The sequence below is a fragment of the Strigops habroptila genome, chromosome 5 (genome assembly GCF_004027225.2).
Source record: "Strigops habroptila isolate Jane chromosome 5, bStrHab1.2.pri, whole genome shotgun sequence".
NCBI classification, from domain to species: domain Eukaryota; kingdom Metazoa; phylum Chordata; class Aves; order Psittaciformes; family Psittacidae; genus Strigops; species Strigops habroptila.
In genome coordinates this window covers 1782733-1810488 of record NC_044281.2, presented here as the reverse complement: position 1 = coordinate 1810488, position 27756 = coordinate 1782733, and the positions used below count along the sequence as shown (strand labels likewise).

Below are 27756 nucleotides of genomic sequence, written 5' to 3'. Positions count from 1 at the left end.
TTTTCCCCATGTTGGTATTTTTCTCTGTGCATCTGCCATTTGAAATTTGGATGAAATGCATCTGATGCATAATGACTGCCAGAACAAAATTCACAGTGTGAATACAGGAGGCTTATAAATTCATTTATACCAATTGAAGTAAACACTCTCCAATGGCTGTCAGACAAGTAATAACTTTGATCTTATTGCCTTACTCTTGATTTGTACTGACTTTTTGAAGGGAAGAAATCCTTCAGCTTTTTCTTTTTTTATTTTTTTCTTTTTGAACTTTTGGGATACTTCATTTGTTTTATTTAATAATCACAGTTGTGGATGTACCTGCTTTTACCTCTGTACTGTCTTTTTTCAGTTAAAGCTGCTTAGGTTTTCCCCTTCTGTTGTTAGGAGAAATAACAAATATTCTAGTATGAATTCACTTAAGGCAACAGTTTGGCATTTGGGCCAAAATTGAGCCTAAGGTTTTCAAAGCACTAAAATCCTTCAGACAGATACTTAACTTCTCATCTCCAGATAAGATCAGAAGATAGGGTATCATGGGGATTTGCTCAGTTGCTGCTTTCTTAAGGCTTCTGTTACTGGAGCAGAGTTGGATTAGCAGGTGAAGAAACACATTTCTAGAGTGCAGTCAATGCACAGGAGTGGTAGGTTCAGCTGTAGAAGCTGTACGTGTGCAGAAGCTGAACTTTCTACAGGTGAACAGCTTCTTATTCTTTCTGTAGTTTTTGTGCAGGCCAGATGCAGTTCACTTCTAAACAGAGGAAAAGTAAAAACTTGCCAAGCATGCAACTTAAATTTCAAACTTTCTACCTTTCAATGTGGGAAGGAAGAAAGGGTTTCCCATGTAGCCCTCTCCCTTTTTCTCATGTATAATTAAATTATGCATTCATTGTTTTATTCTGCTTTCATGTAATTTCATTTTCAAAGCCAACAGAAACTCTTTTGTGTCTCTTCTGTGCTTTCACTGCACTCATAACTTTTCCAGTTATATTGCACCAGCAGCTTTCACTCATAATTAATTTTTTTGATCTTGTTTTTACGTTAAAACAGTAGAGCTCATAATGTTTCATATTAGACAGTTCTAGTTTTCTGTCATTCACACATTACTCTGCTGAAAACGGGTGGTATGTTTTGCCAGCTATTGGAATACCAAGTTAATTTAAAGTAAGCTCTAGTTATGGTAAATGTGGGCTGCCTAATTCTGTGGGGAAAAGGCTGTATCTCACACTGAGAAGTCTGCAGTTAATGAGCTTCAGCATACGGGACTTCCCTGGCCATCCCTGCTCTTGAACTGCTGGTCCTTCCCTCACTGGAACATCCAGAAGTTACACTGGATAGGAGAAATAAGGTTAACCAAATTTGGCTTTTTTTGGTGCTGACAGTGATGTATGTTAACCTGCCTTACAAATCCTCATTAAGATGCAGTAAATTCTGTTACTGAAGCCATCTGCCAATATCAACCAGGTGAATAATACACAAGTCTGCTGTTAGTAAAAGAATTTCAATATCTCTGAGGGATTTTTTTCTATTTATTTTCTTTTAAAGGAATGATGGGTTCAGCAAAGAAATTTCTCCCTCCTCCTCCTCCCTGGATGGTCTGTCATGGCCATGCTGGTGGAATTGTGCAGGCATGTGATCTCTCCAAGTGGAGATGACTTTTCTCTCTCTTCACAGACACAAGTTCAGGAAGGCATCTGCTTACTAGAAAACCTTTTTTCCTCCTTATCTAGTCAGAAGTTTGATGTTGCTTAGAGGAGTTTACTAAGGAGAGAATCCCACATGGTCATGTCTGTTTAAATACTGCCTGTGGTTACAGGTTTCCGCAGACTGCTGTTCAAAAATCCAGCTGTCAGTAGAAGACAAAAAGATAATTCACTTTCATCTCAAGAACAAAGCTGAACAGAGGAGCTTTTTTCAACTTTTTTAATTCATGAAACATTCATCTTAGAGTCAGGTTATATTATGCTGGCAAGAATATAATCTGTCAGCATTTCTTATTATAAACTCCTGGTTTTAGTGTTTTTTAGGAGAGCCTTAGAGGTTCACTTTGAACAGATTTAGCATACAAGGTCTTGGTCTAGAAACATACTTTTCCTCCAAATTAAGGAAAATGAATATGACTGCATGTTCAGTGCAAAAGACATATTAATGCTATGTTCAGGTGAAAGTTCAGATGCAGAAAAATGAGGTAATTCAGGAGTGTCCGAGAGCAAGGTTAATTTAGGTTTTGTCCTGTACTTCTAATAGCAGGTGCCACTAACTCTGAAGTGAAAGGAAGGCTGGTCTGTGATGAAAAACATGGTGTTAGGCTTAGCAGGCAGGCAGAGCTCTATTTCTAGTTTCTATTACCTAGCTTTAGAAAAACACTGTTTCTCAAGTTTTTCATGTTTCACAGTATGAAAGTGTTATGTAAGTTCATGCATTTTTAAGAGATCCAAAATTCTCTTTCATTTCTTTAGGAAGATGTAGTGAATAAAGTTAAAAAAAATAAATCAAAAGCTGTCCGTGAGAAAGAGAGATCACTTTAATAGCAAAGGGCCCAACAGCAGATGTACTCAGCTTTAGTGTACATACCCGCCTCCCTGAATCCTTGTGTAATAAGGCACACAAAACATGGTTGGAGGTTGATTTTCTTGATTCATCTTATTCATAATCATTTGCTCATTAATATATAAATCGTTATATTTATTACAGGATTACAAAATGTCTGAGTAATGCCCTTAGTCTAACAAGAAACAGTCTTCTCTTCATGAAACAGTCTTCTCTTCAAGAAACAGTCTTCTCTTCATGATTTCCCCCCCCCCAGGGTCTATTCCAAGCAAGGAGAACAGAAGCAAACTCCATGCTGAAGGTTCCGTGTTTGAGCTTATCAAGTCAAACTTGTGGTGACAGATGGTAAAACTGTTTTCCAAATTTGTTCACTGCTTACTGTACAGATACTGTACATCCTGTGCTCAAAATGCCTCTGAGAAAGGAGCTGGGAGATGGATGCAGTTTGCCTTGCTCTGAGTGGTGCCCTCTGGGTGAGACAGGGGCAGATGGAGAAGAGCGCGGCTCTTGCTGCGAGCAGCTGGGCTGGCCTTGCGGGGGGTCACACAGACATCATGTAATGCAAGAAATTGCTGAAGTGAGTTATTACAGGCTGGGCTGGAAGGAGAGACTGGGCTGGAAAGAAGGGAGCTGTCTTGGAAAGGTAGAGGGGGGAGGTGTTTTTAGACTCTTTCCTCCAGTTTTTGTGTTTGCCTGTCATGTCCCATGAAAATGAGTTTTCTCTCTTTTAAAAGTTACCTTGCTTATACTCTAATAAAGAGATCCAAATCCCTTTTGAAGTTTCCAGTGCAACAATGCAGGCAATTCCCCTGCAGCATGGAGTGACTTCAGAGCCCACTGTTCTGCTGGATAGGTCTCATGTTTCCTTCAGAGCTTGCTAGTGCCTTGCTAATGCGAAGTGCAGGTAGACCAAGCAGTCAGTCTGTGTAATGAGTAAGGCAAGGGTTTGAGTAGGAGCTGCCCTTTCAATGTCGCTCTTTGCTGTAAAAAAAAGAGAAACTTGGCCATATTCAGCAAGGGCGATTGAGAGAAAGGTTAGGCCTTCCCCAGGGAGTCAATAGCCACTGTATGATAGTACCAGTCATGGAACACCTAATATGACCCTTCCTTTAGGAAAAGTTCAAGTCTAGTGAAGGGAGCGTCCTAAGCATTAGATTATTCTGAAAAAAGATTACCTATGTAAGGTCAGAAATTTCATTCAAGACACTATTTTTCTCCCCCAAGTAAAAGTAAACCTTTCATAAAAAACTGTTGCAAGATTTTGTTTCTTTTTAATGAAGAGAATGAGCTGAACAGTTCCAATGTTGACTGCTTCATGGTTTGAACACTTTTCTTAGTTTAGTCCTTCTGAATGAACATATTGAGACAAGGAAGTACAAGTATAGTTAAATTCAGTTAGGCTTTGTGGCGTTGTAATAGATGACATTGAAAAAGCAGGATATTGTAATAGATGACAGTGAGAAAGCATCTTGGGTAAATGTTTCACGATGACCAGCCAGAACTGGACTAGTGGTTGCTGACATGACAGTGGGACTTTCCAAACCTAAAGTTCAACTAGAAGAGGAAGTGATGAAGACTAAGATGATGAAGAAACAACCACCAGGGTCCCGAAAGGCCACTACCACGTTATTGTGTGCATGCGAAAATGGGCATAGATCTATATAAAGCAGTTCTCGGAAATGTAATGAATATGTATGTTAAACAACAATATAAACACGGTCTGTTTAACGCTGCGGTGAGACATGGTAGGAGGAGGGAGTCCCCGTGTCTCCTGGCGCCGCAATAAAGAATACCTGCTTGTCAACTTAAAACTTTGTTGGCGAGTTCTTAACAAGTTCTTTGAATCAATATTTCTTTGCGTTTATTTCTAAATGAACCAAGAAATTACAAATAACTCTCTTATCTGAGCACTGTTCAGATAAATCTGATACTTGGATGTTGTTATCTAAAAGCTCATACCATATCAAACTTATAATTATGTTTTGCACTTAGTATATTACACTCATCTTGATCTAATAGATTTGTTGTCTTGATTTTTGAACTTGGCAAAAAAAAGTTTGTTCATGTCAGACTTTCATGTATAGCAGGGCATTCAAAATGTAGAAAAATAATCAAAGCAGCAGAGTTTGAAAAACATGAGTAGTTTTTAAATGATGCTCAACAGTTTTAGGCTGTTTATTTTCTCCAGAGGTTGCTTGAATTGTCACTTGTTAGGTTTGGAAGTTTGTTGTTGTTGCTGCTGAACTGGTAATTAAAATAGGTATAGGAAGATTCAACTGCTGTGTTACATAATTAATAGTTGAACTTAATTCTACTTAAGCAGAGCTAAGTATATTAATTACGTTTGTCTTCAGCCTGTCTTGTCCTGCCGTGGTATACCTATAGGGAGGATTTACAGCAGAATTTCACTATTGATTCCAAAATCTTGGCCTTTTAGCCTATGTAAGTCAGAACAAAAAATCTTTCAAATTTAGGCAACTTGTTTAGCTACTTTTGCAGCAGGATTACTGTTCGTGGATCCATAGTTCCAAAGGTCAAGCTGCTTTTCTACAATACTAGATTGCATTTAAAAAAAAAAAAAAGAAATGTTTTCTCTCTCTGAAGTCTTTCAGATAGCTCCAGTCCAAGGCAGGCAATTAATGTCTGTGTTCAGTGCAAGCTGAGAGGTTGATTGGCTCCATAACGTAATGCCATGGTGTTTCTAACTGCTGATTCTGATGTTAATTTCTGGGTTTCAAACTGGAAAATTATGTGTGTGTGTGCATGTGTGAATAATCATTTAAAAAAAACCAAAACCCACCAAACCCACAGCAAAACAATGTGGAACACATCGTATTTTATTTTCTTTGAACATTGCTATTATCTATTTTTTGCAGAGGAAGAATGTATGGTTATTAATGTAATTGGGCAGTAGCTCAAGGAGTGAATAGAACTGAGATTTCCTCCATTAAGATTTCAATCAAGACCTGATGACTCAGTTAACAATAATAATATATTCTCCATAATTTACTGTCCTTTATACTGCTACAGCGTCGTATGCAAGGAGACTGGATAGACCCCGTGGGTTAAATGTGGGAAAAAAATTGGTCTTTTAACAGCTGCAGACTTCTGCTGTGATGTTTTGTTGTTTCTCCTACTCTCAATTTGTAATAATGTCATCTCTGTCAGTGGGATAATTGTCAGTGAGACTCTGAAGGTAGCAGCAAAGGAGCCTAATTTTCCCTGACAACTCCCCTAGCATTAAGACAGGCTTCTCCTTTTTCCTCTGCTTCTATCCTTGTGATACAAGTCCCAGAAGTTTGCCCCTGCTCATCTTGAACCTTAAAGAAATTCATGTAAAAGGCAAATGCATACAGCTGGTTCCTGGATGACAAGAAGCTGTTAGTAAGCCACAGACCGGTTTGCAAAGCACTCCAGTGAAATTCCGCCGAAGCAGAGGTGCTCCAAACTTTTCTCCAAGGGAGTCTAAGCCCTATTTAGTTCTACATTGAATGAATCAGGGGTCCTGGTGGTGTTATAATTTTATAATTAAAGACTGAAAGGCAGAATGCATGTGCAAAAGGGGTATCATTAACTTACTGCTGAGTTCTTGATGCTGAAAACTCAGTCCTATCTTAACATGAGCTCTGATTCTGAGAATATTTATTACTGTTTGATTTTGCTGGGACATTACAGCTAAATAGTAAGCTTTCCAGTTTTGTTTTCATGGCATCTGTGTATGCAAAGCTCAGATGTCCTGGTGTTGGTAAAGAAAACACTAGCTGTGCATTGAATAAAAATAAAGTGGCATTTGGAAAATAAGTTTCAGCAATAATATTGAGAAACACTTTACAGAACCATTGCCTTTGTCTAGCTTTTATTATGGTTATTACTATTATTAAAATCCTTTTCAGAGGCTTTATACTGAATTGACTTACAGAAGGGAAATCAGAGCATTTACATTCATTTTGTGGCATGGCATGATGGTTTGTGATGGCATGCTTTCTCTGCATTTGTGGAAAGATTACTGGGTATATATTGGTTTTTGAGAGTGTCTGAGGGTAAATACTACGCCCTGTTGAGCAACAGCAGTTACTTCACAGGGACTACTTTTTATATGCAAAACATGCACCAGGATTTTGTTACCATGGACTGGGTACAACTGATATTGCTGCTGGGTCACAAGATAGATTTTATGTCCTTGATTTTTTTCCTTTCTAGACTGCTCTTATGTGTTTGGCTATCTTTGTCTCCTGTTATGTTACCTTTATAAAATTTAATTTGCCTGTCAATCTTGGGGAATTTGGTGTGATCACATTTCTATTCCAACAGTGAGTTTAGAATTGGATAATAATTATTTACATTTTCTTTTCATTGGGATTTATCAGTTCATATTTTTTTATTTAGAAATCATGTAAATAGGCAGGTTTTTTGGGGTGGTTTTTTTAGCATTTTTCCCCTTGTAAGTCTGTTGAAAACTGTGGAGGACTCAAGAACTGTGCTTTACCAATCCTTTTATGCTTAAAGTGTGTGGTGTGCTTGCTCTTTAAAGATAGTGGATTGCTTTTAATAGTCCAGAGCGTTTTGTTCTTGTTTTGTCTTGCAATCCTTCCATGGGAATAATACTAATTTCCTAGTTTGATCTTAATAGTGTCTGCAGCCTTGAAGCAGACTGCTTCAAGACAGAAAGGTAAATGAAAAATAAAATGAGATAGAAAATGGCACTTGCCAAAGTAGCCCGCTGCCTTTTTTTGGTGACATTTTTTAAACAAAAGGAATTCAGCGAAGCATTAAATGCTGGGATTTATCAGATGTTTGTATTGATATGAACAAGACCAGAAAGAGTCTTCTTGGTCTTCAAGTTCAGGCCAAAGATGACATGCAGCAGAAGGTCATTTATTTCCAGCCTTTTCAAGCAGCTTCTTGCGATTAATGAGAATTTTTTATCCCCACTTCTTGGAGCGGAGGGGAGGTTTTGCATCTCACTGTTTGAGAACTGTCTTCTAAATTCCAACTGAAATTTATCTGCAGATAATGAATACCCATATGTTCCTGCATCAGCACTGCCTTTCAGTTTCAATAGCTCTTTCCCTCTTTGCTCTTAACCCCGAGATATTTACAACAGCAATCTAATCCCTTTTAACTGCTGTTTTGTTGGACTGACTTCTCCTAAATGGTTCAGAGATGTAATATAAACTACAGAGCATTATCAAGTAGTGTCCCTTCAGAATTACTTTGGGGTCAAACCTCATTAACTACTTGCCTGAAAGGACTTGTTGCAAACTGTGAGAATATACTGATAAAGCGTGCTGATGATAAAACCTCCTCATGGAGGAGATTTTGTCAGTGCAAAAGCGAATTCAAGTATCTTATGTCACAGAAGGAGTGATTTTTAATTTTTGCTTTAATTGGGAAAATAAAAATGGAATTAAGCTGATGGTTTAAACTTAAAAGCATGACAGAGGTATGATTAAGCTATGTTACCTCTGCTCCTGAAAGATTGATTCAAGCTGGAATTATGTACAAAGAAGGACTGCTAGGATGAGTAGAGCAATTTCAGATCTAGGTTTGGGTTTGTTTTGTCTCTCCAGAAAAATGCAACAAATAGTCTTTCAATTGCAGAGTCAATAAAATGTTTTCTTAGGGTGAAAACTTGTTCTTCAGGTTATGGTTGCATTGTTCAAAGCTGGGTTTGGACTTTTAATAGAAAGTATTTTTGCTGCTGTTCCCTGTGAAGCCAGTGATTTTTATGAAAACAGAGAAGTGCGTCTATTTTTAATACCTCTGTCTTCCAATCTTGAAGACTTTGGAGTTTTTTAGCAGGAGATGCTGTGGTTGGATGCCTCTTGCACTGGGAGAACAAGTCAGACATCAGTGATGACATCTGACATATGTTACTGCACTGTGTAGGTCACTTATGCCTAATGTGGAAGATGACAAAAGATAATTAATTTTGATTTCATGCTTGTGATTCCTTAAGGAAGACTTTAATGGTGTGTGTGGAATATCAAGAGACATGTACTGAATCACTGCCTAAGAGCAAGAGCTCTGTCTTTTGGCAGCAGTGATTACACCTTCTAATTCAAACCCTCTGGCAAGGGAGATGGCTTTTTTTTTTTTGTGGTATTTCAATGCACCTTTTCTGCTAGCTATTATGTAAAGTAAGGATGTATTTCCTTAGTAATTGTGAGAAATGTGCTCCTCTTTTAGCAACCAGGAGCTGGCTTTTGGCACACAAAGTGCCTTGGTTTGCATGCAGCCATAAAATCAAGGTCTTTCTGTTTACAAGGGTAGAATAATTTATATCACTGTAAATTATTTAATTGCTTTATTTTTGTGTTTAATTGCTAGGGTCTCCGTGTCTACACGTTCTATGGTCACCTGCATTCCTGTAATCATGCTACATTCAATCTGAAGGTAAGTTCTGAGTACGAATTTCTTGGGGTTTTGTGGTTTCTTTTTTTTTTTTTAGTCATCGTGTTCCCTGCTCTGGTAAATACTGTCATGCTCTATGGTGAAATAGATACCTCTGCAGCTGAATTCAGTATTAGTAATGACATCTAGAGCAGTTCAGTGTGACACATACCTGCCAGCCAGAGCAGGGTCCCAAAGACTGCTATAATGAAAATGCACCGTCCTTGTGCCTGTCTCCATTCTCCTTTGATCAGTGCACAATATCTAAGCCATTCTCCTTTGGCATGATCATTTAGTGACTTTACTTAAACGAAATTTGCTGGTAGTTTTTTCCCTGGATGGTTAATTTTATAGCTGTTGTCTCAAAAGAATCATTTTGCTTGGATTGGTGACAGACTGTGATCTGAATGGAAGGGAAGTAATTTTTCCAAAGTGTTTCTTTGAGGTGATATGAAATACTCTGAAATGATCAAAACATTTGTGATGTGATGTGAGGGGGCCTACAAGGATACCACAGAGGGACTCTGGTAGCAGTAGGACAAGGGGTAATGGGTTTAAACTGAAACAGGGGAGATTTAGGTTAGATTTTAGGAAGAAGTTCTTCCCTGGGAGGGTGCTGAGGCCCTGGCACAGGGTGCCCAGAGAAGCTGTGGCTGCCCCATCCCTGGCAGTGTTCAAGGCCAGGTTGGACACAGGGGCTTGGAGCAACCTGCTCTAGTGGAAGGTGCCCCTGCCCATGGCAGGGGGTTGGAAGTATATGATCTTAAGGTCCTTTCCAACCCAAACCATCTATAATTCTCAGCCTGAAAAAGAGAAGGCTGCGTGGAGACCTCATAGCAGCCTTCCAGTATCTGAAGGGGGCCTATGAGGATGCTGGGGAGAGACTCTTTGTTAGGGACTGTAGTGATAGGACAAGGGGTAATGGGTTCAAACTTACACAGGGGAAGTTTAGATTAGATATATGGAAGAAGTTCTTTACTGTGATGAGGCACTGGAATGGGTTGCCCAGGGAGGTTGTGGATGCTCCATCTCTGGCAGTGTTCAAGGCCAGGTTGGACAGAGCCTTGGGCAACATGGTTTAGTGTGACATGTCCCTGCCCTTGGCAGGGGGGTTGGAACTAGATGATCTTAAGATCCTTTCCAACCCAAACCATTCTATGATTCTATTATATAATTCTGTGTATGGTTCCCGTAGCTCTCCTGGCCACACAGCTCTTTAAACTGGTGCGGAAGTGGAGAGCCATGTGCTGGTTTCCGCTACCACTTGCACTCTTTCCTCTCAGGGACTATCTTTCCTTAAAAATATCTCAGTGATGTTCCTGCTCCTGTGCTCTCACTGCTGTTTTCATTACAAGCAGAGAAAGATACCACTCAAGGAGACCCTGAAGATACTCTTCTTGATCAGTATCAGCTACTGGTTTACCACCTTACGCTTTTTTATTGTTTGTAGGCCAGACGCTAGGGGCTGACATAGCAGAAAGTGCAGGATAAACTTATGGCAAAGAGGAGAATAGAAATTCCCAAAGAATCTTAATTCTTGCTTGGCCACATGCATGTATCTGTATATTTGACAGGCACAACCTGCCTCTCAGTATTTTGAAGCGCCATGGCGTAGAACAAAGAATGTTTAAGAGTCGCAAAAATTGTGGGGGAAATACTATAGCAGTACTATAGCACTGTCTTTAACATGAATATTTACAAAGAGCCTCATGCTGTTATGTGACCTATAGTGATTAACAGGAAGCTGAGACTGTGTGCTGATAATCTCCCGGACAAGCATGTTATTTTGATAAAGAATATTATAGTTGGCATTAAACTCTAGACTAAAATCATTGGTTGACATTCTCAATGATTGAATTAGTAAAAATGGAAACCTCTAGTTCAGCATTGATTAAACTGAGTGAGGAATATAATTTCAGAAGCTGTAATTGCAGTTATATAAATTAACCCTGTATGTACTGGAAAAGTACTGAAAAGACTAAATAGTTGGTCCTGAGTTGTACAAGCTACAGTTGCCACATTGGTTGGCTAGCAAAGCAAGTGCTGTTTTTCAACTAGTGTATCACCAGAGAACTGTTTTCTTACCCTCTAGTGCTTGCCCTCTAAGAAATTAAAATATTCCACCCAAGCAAGCTGATTAAGGTCTTTGGAATGACAATATTTTTTGTTAAAGGGTGCATATTTGATGCGTAAAGAAGGGTTTATGGAAACTAATTAGTGTTTTCAACCATACTTTCATGGGAAAGATTTTGGAGATTGATCATGGACTGTTTGGACAAAGATCACTTCCAGAGTGTCCAACGGAAAGCCTAATAGCTGGGCCTGTCCAAAGCAGCTTTGCAGCCAGGCAAAGATTTGTTGGAAAAGACTGGTTTCTCAAGTGTAAAGTGGCAAAACTGAAGACTGATTGCTGACAGAATCCTGAGTATTTATTTATTTAATATATCCTAATGGCACAGGTCTGCAGATGCTTTGTCAGAAGTCTTGTCTACAAGTCGGACTGTGTGGGTGCAGTAATGGTGAAAGATCCCAAGAGATTCACTCGTTTTTCTGCTTAGGATATAGGTCGGTTGAAGGGGGCTCCTAAGCTCCACTTCAGTGGGCTTGTGATAGTCATGTCTCAGGCTGCTTGGTGCCCAGAGGAGTTTTGAAAGAACGTGAAATTCTAATTACGCAAAGTACTGTAGGGAAAATACAACAAAGAAAAAAAGTTCCACTTACATCGGAGAGCTGCCCAGGCAGTGCCTCCAGATATTAAGGGATATTTTAGGGGAAGAGTATTTGATGAGGCAGAAGGAAAAAAAGAATAATGCATTTATACAAATTGAATGAATCCTCATTAAGCTCTGTGAAACTGGTTAAATCTGCTTACTAACCATGCTTCTGAAACTGTAGTAAATAGATTTTTGTAAAGTGGGCAACATTTACAGCCAGAACTCTTAACAATGCTCAGATTCCATAATTAGACATTTCTCTATGCAACATAACTGCCCATTTGGCACCTGAAACATGGCCATTTGTTGGAGGCTGCCTTGCTGGGACATGAGCTCTGGAGAGCCTGGTGGGTAGTGCCATTGCCCTGATAGAAACTTCTGTAGTTGTGGTTATGTTAGGACATAAAATAGAACACTTTCAGCAATGGATAGATCCTGTGGCTTTCCAAGTTGGTTCTCTGCCTGTGGAAAGTTTGAGAACATTTCAGCAAAATCCATACAGCTGTTTTTGAATTGAAAATATACCTAAGTGCATCTTTCCTCCTAAAAGTTAATGATACTGTCCCTTTTACTCCCATGCCCCATAAGACAACTAACTTTGCAGAGACAAATGTTTCGGATGTTTCTTTTCCACTGAGGGCTAAGCCTTTGAGTAGAAATGTGTATGTGCTTATAAGGATGTTTTTTTAGAGGCCACTGCGTGTGCTTCAGTTCTCTTCAAATGCTCTGAGGGCAGTAAAAGATACATGCGAATACATCTTACCTGGGAAAGCAATCATACCAAATATAGGGAAAACCAAGTGAGACTGCACCTAAAGAGGCAGTTTCCCCAGTTCCTGAATGTTACTGGGATTTGAGGTGACCCCATTTAATTGGTGGATTCCATGTGACTGCACAAATGTAGGCTCATGGTGGGCAAAAGGTGGTGGAGGGAGCTCCAATGCTACCAAAGTGCCGACATCTGGACATCAAGGCAGGGATGTCCAAGTCAGCCCTGGCCCTCTCCTTCTGTGTTGTGGATAATTCTAGGGAGGATATTATGAATCTGGAATAATTCATGTAAACATGAAAAATCAAACCACTAACATTTTTACATCAGTACGTGGTTTTGATCAAAAACTAGGGGAAAACAATGCCATAGCATACAGTACCATTCATACAAGGAATGGTGATCTGTTCTTGAATGTTGACATGTAATAAAAAAATCTAAGTAGGGCCTAAATAGCATTTGAAGTTACTTTTTGTACATACTTTGTTTGTACATACTTTGCACAGCATTTTCCCAGCTTGTCAAATCACCTATGCTAATGAAGTATAAAGACTGTCGCTCTTTGGCTGAATCATTATGAATTTAAAGTAGAACAAAATTTCCTCCCTTATGTGTGTTCAAATAAGGGTATGATTCTTGTTTACCTTTATCTGTATCTGCTGTGCTGTTTGCATGATATCTGCAGGTTAAGAAATTATTACAGAGGTTACCAAGTTTTCCTACAAGAAAAAAGTGGTTTGGGAATTAGAGTTTATATTAGGAAAACTAAAAAGTATGCTTGATATAGCAACTGCCCGATTTTACCTCCCCAAGCCAAAATGCAGACAGCATTTTGGTCATTCTTCCATTGATTCACTGAAGGACAAATAATGTCTGACAGTTTTTAAACAAAAACAAAATTTCAATTTTGTTTACCTCTTCAGCAGTCCAGTTGGATGTCAGCTACCATTTAGCTGGGCCAATAATATTGATATTTGATGTCAGTTCTTATTCATTACTGCACCCAAATGATGCAAAAGTCAGATCTTTCAGATGTTTCTGTGGATGGCCAAAAAAAAAACCAGGGACGTCTGACTGCATCTAACAGGCACAAACAAGAAAAGAACGGAATACAAAATCAAAAACCTATCTGCTCTTATTGTTATTTATGTATTCCAAGCGTTCACCTCTCTGCATAAACTCAAAGCCAGTTACTTGCAAAGGTTACCTAGTAATATCAAACGTGTTCAATTATACATGCAAAAGGGCTAATAGGTTCTTCTTCTAGTTTATTTCTGTCTTCGTGCATAAGAAATATAATTACAGAACTGAATTACATTTTAAGTACAGATTTTAGTATCATTAGTTAACTATTTTCAAGCTATCGAATGTTGTTGGAAGTAACAAAATAAATCTGTTCTGTCTCTGTGTCATGGTAAAGAACAAAATCTGCATCAGAATACCCTCATTGAAATGCTGGCAAAAAGCTCTTTCTAGTAATAGTAAAACTCTCAGAAAACTGCACTAGAAGCCACTTGCACATCCAGTGTCTGAAATTTCCATGTTATTCCCTATATTTGGAAGTAATTTTGCTGGAATGCTCTCTTCCCTTGGCCAACCACTCTGTTTAATCACTTCCCACCATCTCTGCTGCTATTGTTATTCACAGGCTCCTACAGTTAGCATGAATGTGCTTGTTTTACGCATTGTGTGTAGACCAGATAAGTTGTTCTGAAACTACTCTGGAAATGTTGGGTAGATCTATCTTTATTTTGATCAGTGTAAATATTCTTCTATCTGCCTCTGACATCGGAGTTCTAATATAGAAGGCTGGATGAAAAGGCAAGAGTTTGTCTAGCAGATATCCTAGAAGTAAAAAATTCCTCCAGCTCTTTCTGTGAGGAAGCTCCAATATGTATGAACTTCTCTGACCCTGTTCAGAAGGCCAACGAGATACGTGATGCACTGGTTTGAGTGGGGGTGGCTCTCCCAAGGTAGTGTATCCCTGTGTTCTTGAGGAAAGAGACAGGCTCTTAGCAAAGGCATTTCAATAGAATTGAAAAAAATCCAAGCCTGATTTTTAAATGTCATAGTTTGTGTCATACAGTTTCTCATCACCATTTCTAGTTTCTTCTCAGAGATCATTTGCAAAGAAAAACTTAGTAATAGGTTTTGACTCAACAAGTCAATGACAGAGAAAAATCCTTTTTTCTTTCACTCATAGTAGGTGACGGTGACTGGCAAACCTTCAGTGTCAGAGTTTAATGCACCAACTGCTGCTAGAGCTTACCTCTGCACTTCTAAATTGGGCAAAATGCAGTTCCTTCACTGTCATTCACCCAGATCTGCACAAAGAAGCACAGATTTGAGAAGACCTTCTTTTCTACTTCTTCCTGGTAGTAGGTTCTAGGAAAGCAATTCAAAGCCATCAAGAAATGGAAAGCAAAAATATCTTACTGTAACAGTTTCAGGGGGGACCCTATTGCTCTCTACAGCTACCTGAAAGAAAGATGGAGCCAGGAGGTGGCTGGTCTCTTCTCACAAATAACAAGTGATAGGACAAGGGGAAACCGCCAGGGGAGGTTTAGGTTGGATATGAGGAAAAATTTCTTCACTGAGAGGTGGTCAGGCATTGGAACAGGCTGCTCAAGGCAGTGGTGGAGTCACCATCCCTGAAAGTGTTCAAAAACCATGTAGATGAGGCCCTCAGTGACATGGTTTAGTGGTGGCCTTGACAGTGCTGGGGGCGTGATTGGACTTGATCTTAAAGGTCTTTTCCAGCCTAGTTGATTCTGTGATTGACCACTGCTGAAAAAGCTGCTGCCTCACATTTGCTTTTCTTTCTTTGACGTGGAAAAAAAAGAACATAATTTTTCCCAATAATGATACTTGTAGAAACATCACGTTCAGCCTTCTCATCACCAGGTATTACAAGATGGGTGCCTGTCTGCAGGTATTATCTTAAGGCCTCGTGTTCTGTAAGAGACATTGCCTGGTCAGTCTTTTCAGTCCCCTCTTTGTGGTGCGTGCTCTTTGTTGGATGCTAGTAGTTCTACATGGTCGTGGTGGTGTGCGTGGAAGACAGACCTCAGATTAATGTGGTGGCTACTACCACATGGACTCGATAGAAGTGAAATAGCAGAAGGGCAGCTGCTCTTCCCAGGGGCAAATTGCATGTACCATGATGGCGGAAGGCCTCTAGTCATGATCACTGAGAGTTCTCCAGAAGTGGACCACATGGATATGGTATAGATGAAGAGCATGGGTTAGGAGCAGGGCAGGTCTGCCATCATACTATCTATCTCATTCATTTGTTTTGAACCAGCAGTAAATGAAATATTTAACTTTTCTAATTGAAGCTTTTAATCAGTTTTTGCTCTTGTTTAAATATTTGCATGTGGTGAAGCTTTGTCTCAATTCTTCATGATACAAGTTTGGGGTAATGAATAGACATCTGGATTTTACACAGTTCTGTAAAGCCCAAGAGGAGAAAATGTGGCATCATTTTTAACTAGCTTTGACATAATTTGGTTTTGGGTAACTTTAAAAAACCTGTATGTTTTAGGTCAGATTGGCCCTTAGAAACATCCTCAGCTGAAACCGAGAATTAACTGACCATACAGTATTTTCTTGTATGTTTTCAGACTTTATATTTACAATTACAAACATATTATGTCCACTTGCTCAGAACTATAAGTGAAGGAAAAAGAGATTATCTCCTTTAATGAGATTTCGTTTGCTGTGTTCTGTGTTCTGCAGTGAATGTGACCCTCTGTGTATACACTACATGAAGCAGGCACTGTTTAGCATGCAAAACCGCAAGCACTGTGCAAAACTTTGCCCTTCTTTCTTGGAGGAGAAGAATTAATTTGGATATCCTCAGGAATAAGGATTTTTTTCAAATGCCTCTCCTGGCCCAGCACGCCTGACTTTTGTGTGGCAGATGGACACTGTGAGTCCAAGCCCCAGCATAATTCTTTATTTTAACAGCTGTCTTTAAAACTTGTCATTTTGCAAACCAATCAAAATCAGAACGCGAAGATCCTTCTAGGTTCTTTTAAATTCTGTTTCCCACCTGCAGAACAGTCAAAGCTGTCTCTCTAAGTAATATTTCCCTGGAAATTATGTTTTAAAAGACATTGGAAAGCAGCACACCATCCCTACCCTGTAACTCTCTCATGTGACAGTCATTTCCTGGATAAATGGAGACTTTATCCACACTGCTGCTGTTAGCACTGACGTGAATGGGAATCACCGCAGGTGCTCAGCACTAAGTTGTGAGGCCAGGGCTCTGAATCTGCCCCCTCCAGCTCTCCCAGCTCTCCCAGTTTGCTGTGTTCAGGTGTAGATGGGGTCTCACATTCCCTTATCTGGGTTACCCGTTCACATAGATGCTATCGGTATGGTTTTGCATTGGTTACAAGCACACAGGTAACAGCTCTTCCAACAAAAAGCCTGTTTGTGCAAAGTTGGCTTTTCAAAAGGGCTTAAATTGAATTTGGGTTAGAGAAGCCTAGACCAGTGATTTGTATTTGGTAAGAGGACTCTTGAACTGTTTACTACTTGCCGAAGCATGGCCAGAGGGAAGCAGGGTTCTTGAAACAGTGCTGTGTATGTGGTTCTGTAGCATGCGGGTTCATATAATACAAACTTGAGTTTAACATTAATTTGTGCGAGAATGAAAGTAGGGCCAGATTTGGAAAGGCCTCCCTATAATGACAATACAGTTAATCTGTAGGTGAATAAATATTACTGTTAGAAGGTACTTGAATATCAGATTGATTTAATCTGAAAATAATTGAGAATGCACAGTGAAAGTCCATCAGGGATAGGAATGATGATTATTCTATTTTGATGTTGTATTGGGTTTGTGTGGCAAGGTTTTGGTAGCAGAGGGGCTAGAGGGGTGGCTTCTGTGAGAAGCTGCTGGAAGCTTCCCCCATGTCCAACAGAGCAAATGCAGCTGGCTCCAAGACGGACCCGCTGCTGGCCAAGGCTGAGTCCGGCAGCAATAGTGTAGCACCTCTGGGATAATGTATTTAAGAAGGAGAAAAAGATACGGGGCAGGAGCAATTGCAGCCAGAGAAAGTAGTGAAAGTGAGAAATAGCCCTGCAGACCCCAAGGTCAGTACAGAAGGAGGGAGGAGGTGCTCCGGGTGCAGGAGCAGAGATTCCCCTGCAGCCTGAAGTGCAGACCATGGTGAGGCAGGCTGTGCCCCACAGCCCATGGAGGCCCACGGTGGAGCAGATATCCACCTTCAGCCCATGGAGGACCCCAGACTGTAGCAGAGGATGCCCAAAGGAGGCTGTGACCCTGCAGGAAGCCTGCACTGGAGCAGGCTCCTGGCAGGACCTGTGGCCTCATGGAGAGAGGAGCCCGTGCAGGAGCAGGTTTGCTGGCTGAAGCCATCTGTTCCCGAAGGACTGCACCCCATGGAATGTACTCACGCTGGAGCAGGTCATGAACAACTGCAGCCTGTGGCAAGGACTCACATTGAGGAAGTTTGTGGAGGACTGTCTCCTGTGGGAAATAATGGGATATTTGTTGAACTGAGCATTCTCCAGCCTGAAATACTTTGAAACTAGGAGAAACATTCATACACTTACCAGAGTTCAGAACTGGGCAAGCTTCTGTGAATACATTTTATATATTGTTGGTATTTCTTCTTTATGCTTTTAATTTCCCTTTAAAAATGCCCAAAGACAAGATAAAGAGCCAAATATTAAGTTGAACTTTTTCATTTTACATGTTCCTTTGATAGTTCCTGGTTAAAAAAGCACACGTAGTTTACTGACACTTATTTCCTTTCAGTTACTTAGATGTTCTGCGTTTTTCAATGAACTATTTCCCATTTCAGCAATAGATCTATTGCCACTAATACTAATTTATGAATTTATGAAAGTGTGTATTACATCTATATTTTAGCATTATTGCAGTAGATACTACCCAGATTTAAAAAATGTACTTATTTAGACTTTAAGGAACTGAATGACAATGAAATCCCTGTACATGAACGTGGTGTACCCTGGCAATTTGTTGTGCTTATTGCTCTCAGGAGTGTCTAATCAGGTAATGATGACACCTAACTTCACTGTAGTCATGGTGGCTCTCAGAAGACGGAGGAAAGCCAGAAATGGCAATTATCATTCATCTCCTCCTCTCACTACACAGCTCCCAGAATTCAAAGGCACGTCTTTGATGGTTAGAAAGGAAAACCAAAATTGATTATTTTAAACCTCCCTGCAAAAGATACTGCTCCCTTTGCAGTACTGTTTCAAGTGCAATGTCAACTACAGCTAGCAGTAACTGCAGGGAGTGTAGTGATCTTGCGTTTCTTATGTAAATTTATGCAAAGGGTTTCTGCAAGCCTAGCAGGTCGTGTTCTCCTCCAACACCACCAGGCACTTCCTGCTACTCCATGTGGCAAACAGAAAGAGGTTCCCTCTGTTTCCTACGGCAAGAGGAAAGCCTGCAGAGTGCATGTAAACAGACAAGAGACCCATGAGCCACGGTTCTTTCTGAAAGGCAGTAGAACTGGAAATTTTTATGCAACAAAGTTCTGCCATTTCCACTGATTACTTTTAATGGAGCTCCTCCTCTGGAGGACACGAGGGGTGTTCTTTATGAGTCTCCATATCTCTGAAATGATAAAATTAATCACCTAGAAATAATATCATTTTAAGATACTCTTCATCTTGGTCAAAATCATCAGTGAGAAAATGAGGATAAGTTAAAAAAAGATCCATCTTGATATCTTTAAGTTTATGTGATGGCCCACATACTTGTCCATTTATCAGCACAGACTTCTCATCCACACGTTTTTTCCACTTGCTGATACATTTGTTTCTCCTCCACTTTCTAATAGCGGTAGACTTTTGGTCACTGCTCACTTCATAGAGGCATCTCTGTGCCTCTACTTTCTGTAATAAATATCCCTTCTGCTCAAAACCCCTCCTGGGGACTGTCTGGTTGTTCCTTTTGCTCTGTTTGGTTGTTTGCACTAATAGGACTCACCCCTCAGCCAGCACTTCTCCATGTGCATCTCTCTGCTTTGTGTTTTCCACCAGGACTTGCTGTCTTCAGCTGCATGCTGCTGAGTACCTGTAGATGATCCTCATGTTACAGCTGAAGCTGGTCAGGTCCCAGTGTGTACCAGCAGTAATTGCAAAGTATTTAATCTTGAACCATAATTTAGAGTGGCTAATTTGAAGAACCCTCCATTTTTATAGCACTTCTGATACGCTAACATTCCTTCACCTTCATTATAGTAAGTGATCAGTATGTCTGTGTTCTGGACTGCAGCATCACGTGAAAGAGGAAAGCGTTGACACAGAATTCCCCTATTATGTTTGTAAAGCATGTTTTGACTTACCACATTCATTATGAACCTCAGCTGCTGGGGCGCCTGAAGGAAAAATTGCCAGCAAAAGAATTGGAGCTGGGACAGGAATGATCCCTGCTTCCCAAAGGCATAAAACATCCGTTATCCTGAGGCGTCTCCTTTGCTCTACTGGGGTAGGTGCTGATATTGCCTTGTAAAGGGCGTTAAGAGAGAGCTTGGAATAGATTCTTGTAGTTTTGAATCCATAATGTTTTTTAATAATAAATATTGTGTTGCCTGTTTGTTCAAATGTCAGCGCACATAGAGCTGGCTTAGAGGAGGGAGGAGGAGGATGCTTTTGCTACAGAGCATGCACAGTCAGTACACTCTTAAAACATGCACATTGAGCCATAATATCAAGGGATTACAATAGATCAGTCATCACAGTAGGTATGGCAAAAATAACCAAATACTTACAGCAAGTTGTATCAGTTCTACGCAGGGCAAAATTACAAGTTACTCATTGACAACTGCTGGTAAAGTTGGAGGGTTCTTTTGTAGGAACCAACAGTGAAGCTCTGAGAGATGATTCTGCATCAATATCTTGGATTCACCTCACCTCCAGAAGAGATGGTGTCTCACCAGTTCTTTTTTACTCAAAGCTGTAAAAAATGTCACAGGGAGTAAGGCCCACCCAGTCACTTGAGTTCTGGGTGTTCAGTTGCTTTGAGACAGGAGTGGTCCTTTGTCGCTTAGATTGCAATGCAGAAGTCAAAACCAAAAAAGGAAAAAGCAAGTAAGAAAGCATATGGGAAAGCACTGGTGCTGCCTCTCAGTAACCTTTAATCACCCCTTTTCCCCCACTCTTGATGAATATAATTATTAAAAATAGACCACTACCCTTTCAAAGTTGTAATCGGTGTAGCTCTGTATTTTTGCCGGGCTAAGTAATTCCATGTCTTGCTAAGAAGATGCTATTTTAATTTGAAACTGGGATGATTTCAACCTGATATTTCAAAAATGGGTGGTGATTGATTAGTCATCAGTCTAATAATGGACTACATCTGCATTTTTTTCCTCCATCTTTATCATATTTTACATAATTCATTTGGCTTAATTGGACATTAAAATCTTTTTCCTTGTAATGACTACAGCAAAGTCAACCGCCCCTGCCTGGATTCTCTTGAGATCCGTCTGCCTTCACTCACTGCTTCTCAGAAAGCCCAATTCTACCCCACAGGATGGAGTGGCACAGGGATGGGACTCTGTCTGCCGTGCATGTTTGCCCCCTGTCATTTTTTTCTGAGGGTAGTTAGTTTTTGCATTACAAGAAGCCTGAGGTAGTAACTCTCATCAGGTTTCTGATGTGCTTCATGCTGTAATGTGGGAGGTAATGATTCTTTCTCTTAAAAATATTCACTTAAACGCATATAAAATGGTGGTACAGTTAAGTGACTTAGGACGTGTCCCACAGGGAGCATTTTAGAAATGCAGATTATTTAAGTCTGTCTCAGTTTGAGGTAGCTGAAGCTATTCCTCATGTGGCCACTTTGTCTACTGGGGTTTAATGGCAAGGAGTTTCCACCACACTTTGTGTACACAAAACAAACTAATTTTACTTTGTTCAGAGACTGGTAACAAGACTGGTAAGACTGGTACGAAGCTTGTCAGTGATTTGTTATGCCAGAGGTCAGACAGGTTCCCAATAGTGATGGAAGGGGAAGTAATTATGAAATTTCTTTCTGGTTAACAGGGTGCCTAGAGCCTGGATCTGTTTCCAATGAGGCTGATGAAAATCTTAGTCTAGTCATCATGAGTCTTTAAAATATGCTTCATGTAGCTACATCTGTTTTGAAAACAGAGGACTTGCAAATCAGCAAACTTGCCTGATTTGATAAGAACTTGTAGTGAGAATGAGTTACCTGTTCATTCACTATTTTGCTTTCTTAGAAGTATTTGCAAAAGGTCATGCGACAACTACTGACCAGCCTTCAGAATGAAACTTCCACGAGCATACTCTCAGGAGTTTCTCACAGTCTAAATTAAAGCCACTTGTTGCAGTTCATACATTATTGATCTTTCAGCAATAAATCCAGAGGAGCGTTCATAAGCAAGAGACTGAATTATTTAGATTTTTATCCTTTTTGCTGGTGTGGAACATCAATTCTCAGGAAATATTTGTCCAAAGTGTACCTGGTTATTAGTCCCATTGTTAATCATTATTAATGTTCACAAGAAAGAAATGTATATTTAAAAAATTTGAAAGACGAAACTGATTTTTTTTAACTTCCTGGAAATTATATAGTTGTATACTATTATCTTGTTAATTACTGATATTATAATTATTTGTGTTCCAGTGGTTTCCAAGTGCCAATTGAGATCGGGTTTATGATGTATATGGAGCTGAGCATTCCCATTTTAATGGGAGAGCTTCTGGAATATGAAGATGTTCATTAAGTCAGCAGAGGAGGAAGAGTGGAGGGTGGAACTGTAAAGGCAGTTAAAGGACTTGCAAAGTCCTTTAAATGGAGCCCAAAACAGAACCAGTGTTTCAGTCCAGACCAATTGAATCCTTGTAAAAGTTCTTTAATTGCTTGTGCATGCACACACAAAGAAAGTACCAACTTGATTATATAGAATAGGGAGCAAGTCTTAACAGTTTTATGAATCGTTCTACATGCTCTTCGATTAAAGGAAGTAATAGAACTGAACTGTGGCTGCTGCAGCGTAAAATGTAGTGTAAATGAAAATCACTAAAATGGGAACCTGCTTTTGCACATTTTCTCCTTAGATCTCATAGTCTCCTCCTTTTACATGTAGGAAAATGAGTCAAGCCCTGATGGTCCAGCTGGCTGTTCAGTAAAATATGTCATCAAAAAGACATCGTAAGACAGACTTTAGTGTGGCAAGACACACAAAGAAGAAAACGAAGAGCACGGCAGAGGGATCTTCCAGGAATAACTAAAATAGTAACTGTAAAAAAAATGAAAAAGCCAAAAGCTCATAGGAGTATTCAAAGTGATTCTGCTTTAAAGTTTTTAAAATGGCCTGTGGCCGGATGCAGATGAGTTCATTTAACGTATGACTTATCCTTTTCTTTTTCTTTGAATGCCATGTAGCTTCAAATTATCCTTAAGCTTAATTACATTCCTGGTTTATTTCTTCCTATTAAAAAGTTGTTACCCCATATCTCCAGCTCACTTGATTTAGAACAGGCACGTGATAGAGATGACATCAAATGAAGAAGTGGGGATACATAATAGCTGGCTAATCAACAAATTCATTTTGGAATGTTTCTAGCTTAGCAGCTGCCCAAGTATCAGTAATAATTAGTGCATTTAATAAGTCTGTGGACTGAGTGTGCTGAGGCTGATAAAATATGTGTTTGCATGTGTTGATGTGTTACCATCAGAACCCTATGCTTTCTTACTTCTGTCTGCAGATGAAGTCTACTGCCTTTCTATGGGAATCTGGCAAAATATGCTACTGGGTGTTGCATTTTATGCACAGTATGTTTATACCAGGCACCTGGGGGATATTTATAAAAAGTCTGCAACTATTGATAGCAAGAACTGATTGATCTTGCTGCTAAGAAGATGGTAATCCCTTTAGAGTTAGACTGTCTTCTCTCACTTGTTTACACAGCACCTAGCACAGTGGGATGGTGCTCCCAGACCAGGTTTCTCCACTACTGCTTCTGTTCAAATAGCATCTGCAAGGATCGGGGGGCTCATCCTTTCTGATTTGTCCACAAACCACCTTGTGAAAGAGAGCTTAAGTAAGAAGGTAGAGTGGTTCAGTATATCTGGTACCTATTAACAATTTGATCATGTAAATTCCTGAATGAGGGAAGATCTGTTTACCCTTGTGTTTCTTAGGGATCTGTAGTAGAAGGGAGAAAATATGGCAGAGAATAGGATAGCAAGATTGAAAGAGGATGGGGTATGTATCTTCTCTTGTGGTGTGACAGCCACTGTAGCAAAATGAATTCATGGAAGGAAGAACCTGTAAGAAAAGTAGATCAGGTTGTTTCCCTCATAATTATGCAACTAGTAACGATCCCTCAATCAAGGACCAGTGGGAAGGTCAAAGTCAGCTCTACTGTGCAGCAGGGACTGTCTCTGATCAATGTTTGCATAATATCTATTTCAGTGAAGCATTCTTGATGCTACTATGATGCTACTATGAGCTGGGCCTTGCCGTTGCTTAAGAGAGAAATGTCATACTGAAAATCCATGGGCATGACTATTGATGACATAAGAAGGAGTCACAGAGCACCCACTGGAGTGTCTGCTATAACTACACTGAGTGGGTTATATGCAGTCTTATCCAGATGGGCTGTCCATTGGTCTAGTTCAAAATTGCTGAGTTACCAAAGCTGTAATTAAGGAGCATTTATTAAATTGAAGCATATCAGACACATATAAAACAAGTTTGAAGACAGGCATATTCTAAAACAAAAAAACCCCAACACCCGCACCCCCAAATAAAAGATATATTTTACTAAAATGCCTCTATGGATAGAAAAAAAAATTAGAAGTAAAATGCAAGAATATTTCAAAGTCATATTAGAAGTTATGAAGTAACAGGTATAAGGGATACTAGTGATTTCCTAAGTGGAATGTTGATAGTGATGGACATAATCTTTGCAGAAGAACGTAAAAAGAGAGAGGATGGTGAGGTGTGGAGAGCTGGTCCAGAAGCTGAGTAGTTACAGTGAGGGATGGAGGCTTCTTTCTATGTGCACATACTCAGTTCTTCTTCCCTTTAGTGGTGTGATAGATAATGACAGAAAGGTGACATCACATTTGATCTTGAGTGTCCCACCCTCCTACTCTGTAGTTGCTGCTGTGTGCCAGCTTCACCGAAACCTCTGCTTAGCTGACATGTGCATCTTTAAGCTCTCTGAAAGTCAGGGCTTCCAAAATTGGTCATCAGTTTTGCAAGAGTTGCTTTATACAAATCAGGGATGGGTATATTCATAGTTAATCCAGACTCCATGCTATCTGAAAAGGGTGGGGAGAAGAGAAGGAAGAGCTTCAGCTGTTTAGCCTGGAAAATATTGTCCAAGGGGGCATATGAATGATACTGTAAGTGGAATGCATCAGGGACAGGGAAGAAGGGAGAAGTATTTCTGCAAAAAACCCCCTTGTATTTAACCTAAAGGATATAGTATGCATGTGAACAAGTACTTTTAAACTTCTGTTTTATGCTTAGGGGCTGAAAGATTTATAAATGCAAGGACAGGCAGGTTCTAGATCAGCAGTGGGGGCTGGATGGGGGAATTCCTACTAATCTGGCATTCAGTACTTTTATCGTGGCACATGTAGGAAAGCACTGATTGTAAGAGTAAGGGACTGGATTTGGTGGTTTCCAGTCTTATATCCAGGATGATGCTTTTATTTTTGCTTTTTTCCCTTCCCACTCAAAATTAGCTTTATTGAGATGCAGTTAAAGCCATACAACAATTTGAAGTGTAGCTGTTGTATTTGGGGGTTTTTGTCTTTTGTTTCTCAGCCGGCCTGTTTAATGTCATCATTTGTAAAGGCTAAACTTCATGAAAGGAGCCAGATGAAATTAAAGAGAAGTAGGTGGGTACAGCTGGTGAGACAGTTAAACAAGTAGCCTTTCCTTAATGCTCAGCACCACAGTGCTGAGGGGGGATGTAGTTATGCTTACTGAGCTTTTTTGCAAAGCAGCGGCTGCTGAGAGCTTACACATTGCTGGCTAAATTCTCCAAGCAATGATTACTTTGATTCTTGGTGTTACTCTGTATTACTCCCTGTAACAAGCTAGAATGGAGTTTTGACATCTCAGATCTCCTCCAAATGAACCTGAAGATTTCATTATATTTATACCATGATAGTGTTTCACAGGCCATTACTTTCTACTTGAGAAGTCAATAGATATTTTCAGATCTTAATTCCTCTATTTACTCCACATATTTTCTTGGGGATATTATTTATGTGAAAGACACAAAAATTAACTGAATATAAAAACATCATGGATGCAGCACCTGACCCGTGTTTTACCTGATTCTCAGTTCCATACCATTGTGATTCTCCTTCAAAACAATATCTCTTAATCTAATCTTACATTCTTGCATAAATTGGAAAATATATTGACTTTGATAACTCTGGGTGCAAACCAGCTGAGCTGGTTTGGGGATTTTAAATCTTTATTTAGGAGGTTAAAATGAAAAGTAAATGTTTCTGCATGGATAGCTAGGGGTTTCTTTCTGTTATGGTGTCAGGAGTTTGCTAAACAAAGTAAAATTTGGGCATTCTTTACCCTGCCTTGTTGGATTTTTCCATTTGTTCACATGCTACATATTCAAAATACTTCTGTCACTTTTTTAGTTGTTGAGGGTTTTTTTAATTAATATTGAAGAGAGGCATGGAAGACATGCTCCTGCTGTCTTTCCTTGCATAGGTAGTCCCTGCATGCTTCTGACTTGCAGAAGTGAGATTGTCCTTAGCAGGCCTCTTAATGAATGATGAAGGAGTGTCTGTTCTTCTCCAATCTTATGCTTCACACTGAAAGCATGAGTAGGTAAATTAAAGATCAGGGCTAAAGGGCTATTTCTGTGTCTCTGTGAGAACAAAATGTATAATCACAAGCCATGTTCTTAGGGGACATTGGTATCAGAATTCAAAATAACCTCTTTTCTCTTTTTTACTTACAGTTTCTCCTGAACTGTTCTCTTTAAAAGTCATACTGTATTGTTGCTATTCAAGTCCCCATAGTTGTTAAGAGGCTGTGACAGCCTCACATACAATAACATACAGTTACTATGCCTGGCATCAATGGGTATCCAGCCTTGTGTGATACCCTTTCTTCTTTGCAGAAGTACAAAAGTGATGCCTTTATTTTGTTCCCGACATTGACAGGGTGATTTGATTGCTTCCTGCGACTCCTCCGGTATGATGAAGCTCTGGGACATTCGGAAGTCAGGCCCTGTTTTATCCGTAGACGCAGGCCCACGTCCAGCCAACCACGCCGTCTTTGATCGCACTGGTAGGATTCTAAAACAACTTTCTCTACCTCAGATGTGGTTTATTTTGAAATCTTTCTGGTTCTGAAACCAGATAGTTTGTGTGAAACAGCATAGACGTGTTCATTTTCAAGAAGAGCTGCCTGATTATGCCAATGGTCAATACCCTTGGTTTCTATGGACTAGCTTGGCAAATTGGACTAATGATCCATTTATATGAAATGAAAAATATGCAATAGCAAGAAGTGCAATTAATTACAAAAATACTTCATAAAATGCAGAATTAATCACCGGAGTTAAAAAATGTAGCCAGATTACCTGCAATCTAGTGATGTTTATTCTCCATTACTGTTTGTTCTTTTACTTGCTAATTCTGTAGTTGCATTTCATAACCAGTCTTCCGAAGTCCTCTTATAATTGCCTCAGAACTTCATTGTGTTGACAGGACTGCTTACTATGCACAAAGAATTGAATTAACCAGTTCTCTTTCATCATTAAGCATGTATTACCACGTCAGCAATATTGTGAGTGAACATGCATTTTCATTTGTACAGGGGCTGCTGTAAACCATATTTTTTGGTTTAAAACCAATATTAATCTGCAATTCCAAAGCATGGACAAACATTCATGTTGCAGCACAGAGTTAGATCCTTGCTTAGGAAATTGTTCTTACTCAAAGCTAGTACAATATGATGTGATATAATACAGTAATATGTAATGTAATATATATAGGTATGTTGAAAAATATGTATACATTTGCATTATATGTTATGTGGGTAAAATGTAATGCTTCAATAGAATATGAGATATAATCAAGGAATAATTAGACAAAAATAATATGATATTTTGTCATAACGACCCACATACTGTGGAATGCATAGTACCAATATCCTAAATCACTTGGCAGAAAACTTTGCCATCAAATTCTGTATTACCTCTATAGTGATTTCACAGATCTTTCTACTGTACCATTAAATAAGGTATTTGCATTTCCAAGGGGAAAAAATTGCATCGGCACTGTCCACTTTTGACAGCTCC

At 39.6% G+C, this 27756-nt stretch overlaps 1 protein-coding gene across 1 annotated transcript in view; it reads left to right on the top strand.

Annotated features, from left to right (window-relative positions):
• The window catches only part of SPAG16 (sperm associated antigen 16), a 408668-nt gene that overhangs the window by 275452 nt on the left and 105460 nt on the right, over nt 1-27756 (top strand). The window contains exons 14-15 of the mRNA XM_030487793.1: nt 8878-8943; nt 26615-26741. Of these exons, the coding sequence (XP_030343653.1) occupies nt 8878-8943; nt 26615-26741 (193 nt within the window). The remainder of the gene's footprint in view (nt 1-8877; nt 8944-26614; nt 26742-27756) is intronic.